Source organism: Python bivittatus, unplaced genomic scaffold, assembly GCF_059951505.1.
Source record: "Python bivittatus isolate LINGU-HERP-01145 unplaced genomic scaffold, Pbiv_v1 ctg000610_np1212, whole genome shotgun sequence".
Classification (NCBI taxonomy): Eukaryota; Metazoa; Chordata; class Lepidosauria; order Squamata; family Pythonidae; genus Python; species Python bivittatus.
The window spans coordinates 23,003,804-23,008,490 of NW_028277088.1; the positions used below are offsets into that span (position 1 = coordinate 23,003,804).

Consider the following 4,687-nt stretch of genomic DNA (forward strand, 5'->3'; position numbering starts at 1 on the left):
GCTTCAGAAAGATGCAGTACTTTTTTGAGAAAGGCAATTGCTTTTGTCAAAATTTGCTGGCAGATTACTTACATAATTAACATAATGTTCAGATACTAAACTGTATTCTTCATTATGTGCATCATTTTTTGCTTTTAGGATGCTCCAGTTTCCTGATAAAAATTATACAATGTATCTTCTAGAGAGAGCATCTTTTTTATTGAACAAAGGTGTTGATTCAATTATTTCTGTAGTACATAGATCAGTTTCTATTACTCCTACATGCCCAGATGTGTTCATATCTTCTTTTGCATTTTATATTCTGAAAGTATTATCTTTCACTATCTGTATTTTTTGTTTGCTGTTGAAATTCTTTAAATGCCTCTGAAGCACATTTTGCAATGTTCAGCAAATATTTTAGAACTTCTACACTTACAGTAGATCTCTTTCTATTTTCTTCTAGCCAATTCTTTATCTTGCTTTTAAAAACTTGACCCAGAGTGTCCGAAACAAATGAGTTATCAGGAGCACTTCTTTTTCTTAGTCCACTGAAATGCAAGCTCAGAATTCTTTTCCTTATTCCTTTCTCTTTGAATTGCTTCAATTAATGGGGAAATCAGTGTTTCATGTTCCTTTCTGTGTTTTCTCAGCAGCATGCTTTGTACATCTTGCTGAAGTTTGTCTGTTCCTAGGCCAATGTCATAAAATAAGTCCCCTTTCAGCAATCATAGTGTTATCTTACTTTTAGTCAACTTAAATATTTACTTCAATTCTTCAAGGCACTGTTCAGGAATCAGCGAGTGACTGATATGTACTCCTTTATATCGTCCTTGTTCTTGCACTTCAGTTTGTACTACAATATAACGATGGAACTATTTTCCATCTTGCCATCCAAGCTTTTGGTATGCCACATGGGCTTTATACCTACATCTTTTCCTTTAGTACTTACTTCCATTCTGTTACAGAGATAGTGGATTCTCTAACATAAGAATTTAAAAATACTAGAAAAGAAATAACTTGTGCTTGCAACATTGAGACCTTTCAGTGTGTTCTTGACTATATTCTCAATGTCCTTTTTCAATGTCGATTTTTTTTCATAATCATAAATGAATAGAAATCTTCATGAAGTTCCTACTGATCTATTGTACATTTTATTTGAGGTTTTCCTCAAAAGCCCTTTGTTCTTTCAAATTAGTTTTGGTTCCAGAGCAATACTTTGCATACTCTGTACTTTCTGCAAGATTCTGGGATTGCATACAATTCAAGATTATGACCAAAGATTTTTGTATATAATGCTATTTTCTGCAGTAGTAGATTAGATAGCATGCTATAGTAACTAAACATTTTTTTGCTCTTCAGAATCATCTACAAGAATCAGAACTGGCAAATAATCAAACTTGTTTGATGCCCCATACATAATTAAGATGGTCAACTGTGTTCCAATTTCAGCAAAATCAAGAATTTTATTTTTTAGTACAGTGCATCTAAATCTCTTGCACTCCCAGTTCCCAAGGAGTACGCAGGCTAAAGAAGGGCTACCACAGCCTGGATGATGATAAAGGTTGATAATGTTTGTGAAGGATTGTTCAGAAGCCTGAGATCCTGATTTAATCAGATGTTCAAGTTTCCATATGCATCCCATTTAATAAAAAGTGAGGCATAATTTTCAAAAGAGAAATAAAAATTCCACCAACATACCTTCCCACCATGATAAAAATTCTGTTCTTGGCTTTTTTTTTTTAAATTCAAAAAATAGTTCTTTATTCTTTTTAACTTATTTACACTTACTTGCTGAAGAATTTCCAGTGCAGTCATGGAGACTTCTTCTTTCGGTGGGGAGAACTGTAGAAGAAAACCTTTCTGATAGTAAAAGCCATAGAAATGTTTGAATTGCTGATTTTAATTTTTGGATAGTACCATTCGCCATTGGCAGGCTCAAGTTGGATATGCATCCGTTTGTTAATCTATCTGCCTCAGTAAATATGGCTTGCAAGAGATCTTTTTAGCTCTGCTATGTCTGTGCCCCAATACAAATACATAGTATATCATTTAATTCTTCCCCAAAGCAATATCAGCTTATGACATAAACAGCAGCAACAACAACAACAAATCTCTTTAGATCAGTTCTGCCACTGCAGAAAATCCAGCTTGACTGCTGATAGAGATTTGGTTATTATTATTTTTTATTTCACAAACTGACTTTCCAGTTTTCTGATATTGCTTTGGGAAATGAACATATGCAACTCTAGTTTCTCTGAATGCTTTGACCACATCGCTGCTTGCAGACTCTGGATAGTACTCCAGAACAGCAAATAAAAATTATTTTCTACAAGAAGTCCATGTGCTGTGCATGAGGTGAAAGGCATTTGTGGCTAAAATATATCAGTCGTAATGAGAGTGATCTAGCAAATCTTTGTTGCCTGCAAGAAGGCTCACCAGTTTGTAACCCTTACCATCTTTCTTGCTCCTTTTCTCTCCAGCTTTTTAAGCTTAATTTCTTCAGCTTCTTTTTTGTCCTTCGTTAATTTCTGGAGTTTGGGTATAAATATGTATATTCTGTTTTAGACTTACGCATGTTTCTGGTGAAGCTTCATCTCTTATGAATAAGCATTGCTCCCATGTTTCAGTTTGATAGATATATGCGCTTGTAAGGAAATACTTAGAGTGACAACTAGAGTATTTTGGAACTATGTCAACTTCAGTAATAAATATTTCTGAGGCAAGACTGTTTTGCTGTAACACTTCCACAAATCTAGGTTTCCTAATGCAATCTTTTGCAATAGTGACAAAATTTCCAAAATACTGCTTTATCATTGTGTCAAGTATTTCTCTTTATTTTGGATTTTCATTCAACAATTTCCCCATGAGGATTATCCCATATAACTAAGTGAATAGTATCATTAGTATGAGAGGTTATGCATGCTGCAGCAAATCTGAAAATCTCATTACAAAATTTAACTTCAAATTCTTTTCTGTGGAACTTGCTGTATTTGTTAAGAGTTTAAATTCATGGACTGGATCAATAAGATTCAGTGGCCCTGTTTCAGTAATATGAAGAATAATATACAGAATGCTGCTGTATATAACAATGGCTGTGGAACACTTGTCAAAAGAATGATCTGACATGTTCGTTTGGTTTCCTGATGAAGCATGGTTTTTGGAGAGCCTTCAAGAACAGGTTGTGATAGCTCCATGCATTCGGGTCTTACAAACCTTTCTGGTTTGTAGGCATCAGCTAATTCTCCTTTGCTCATTTCTTTAATTTCACTTCCATTTTTGTTTCTGCTGGAAAATTTAACATTAGGAAGCCCAGTGCTGGATGCATGCCCATAAACTTTGCTAGAGCCTTCACCTGGATTGTCATTTAATGCATGCATTATTTGAATTGCTGGACCATGAGTTATCCCCATTGCTATGAGATCTTGCTTTGACAAGATCTTCCAAACAGAGCCTGTTACATCTTGATGGAAAATAATGTCATCATATTTCTCCTTGTGTTTAAGTACATTGGTTAGCCATAGTCTGCCATGCTCTTTTGTCCAGCCCTCAGTGTATTTAGACAGATGTAGCTGATCCCATTTCTTAGCTTATCATTTTCATCATAAATTGCATAACTTAAAAAAATTATTTTGCAGGCTCTGCCCAGCACTGGGTGTATGGATAAATTCTCTTCAGTCAGAACAATTCTGCAGATATCTGTTCTTGTTAGCGTAAGCTACTGTGAAACAGGAGTATGGAATAGTAAAGTTTTTATTTTTTTTATCCCCAATTCATTGTCATAAGACTGATTACAAGGTGGATAATTTTTGCTGCATGGCACACTACCTTCTTTTAAGAAGAAATGGAAGCAATACAGTATATTGTATTTGGTTGAAAATCATACATGTTCACTAGATGGATGTACAGTATTCATTACTTTTGAAAGCTGCTACTATTAGATTAATGGCAGAAAGTGAAGAAGAACTAAAGAAACTCTTGATGAGGGTGAAAGAGGAGAGCGCGAAAGCTGGCTTGAAACTCAACATTAAAAAAACTAAGATCATGGCATCTGGACCCATCAATTCCTGGCAAATAGAAGGGGTAGAAATGGAAGCAGTAACAGACTTCATTTATTTGGGCTCCAAGATCACTGCAGGTGGAGACTGCAGCCATGAAATTAAAAGACGCTTTGCTCCTTGGGAGGAAAGCTATGGCAAACCTAGATAGCATATTAAAAAGCCGAAACATTACCTTGCCGACAAAGATACGCATAGTCAAAGCTATGGGTTTTCCAGTAGTAATGTATGGCTGTGAGAGCTGGACCATAAAGAAGGCTGAGCGCTGGGGAAGACTCTTAAGAGTCCCCTGGACTGCTAGGAGGTCAAACCAGTCAATCTTAAAGGAAATCAACCCTGATTGCTCATTGGAAGGATTGATAATGAAGCTCAAGCTCAGATACTTTGGTCACCTAATGCGAAGAGAGGACTCCTTGGAAAAGACCCTGATGCTGGGAAAGATTGAAGGCAAAAGGAGAAGAGGACGGCAGAGGATGAGATGGTTAGATAGCATCGCTGAAGCAATGAGCATGAAACTGAGCAAACTCAGGGAGGCAGTGAAGGACAGGAAGGCCTGACGCGATATGGTTCATGGGGTCACGAAGAATCGGACATGACTTAACGACTGAACAACCACAACAACTATTAGATACTGTTCTCTTTAAAGCCAACCA

The 4,687-nt window shown here is 36.2% G+C and overlaps 1 protein-coding gene across 1 annotated transcript; it reads right to left on the reverse strand.

Moving 5' to 3' along the window:
• Positions 1-500: 500 nt before the first annotated feature.
• Positions 501-4,230, reverse strand: SAMD9L (sterile alpha motif domain containing 9 like). The gene is given in 18 exon segments (XM_088150535.1): positions 501-851; positions 904-1,006; positions 1,008-1,057; positions 1,060-1,101; positions 1,104-1,264; positions 1,267-1,608; positions 1,611-1,812; positions 1,814-1,951; positions 2,063-2,149; positions 2,152-2,463; positions 2,466-2,527; positions 2,530-2,562; positions 2,565-2,801; positions 2,804-2,830; positions 2,833-2,937; positions 2,940-3,101; positions 3,104-3,560; positions 4,210-4,230. Coding segments are annotated over 18 exon segments (2,892 nt in total).
• Positions 4,231-4,687: the final 457 nt, after the last annotated feature.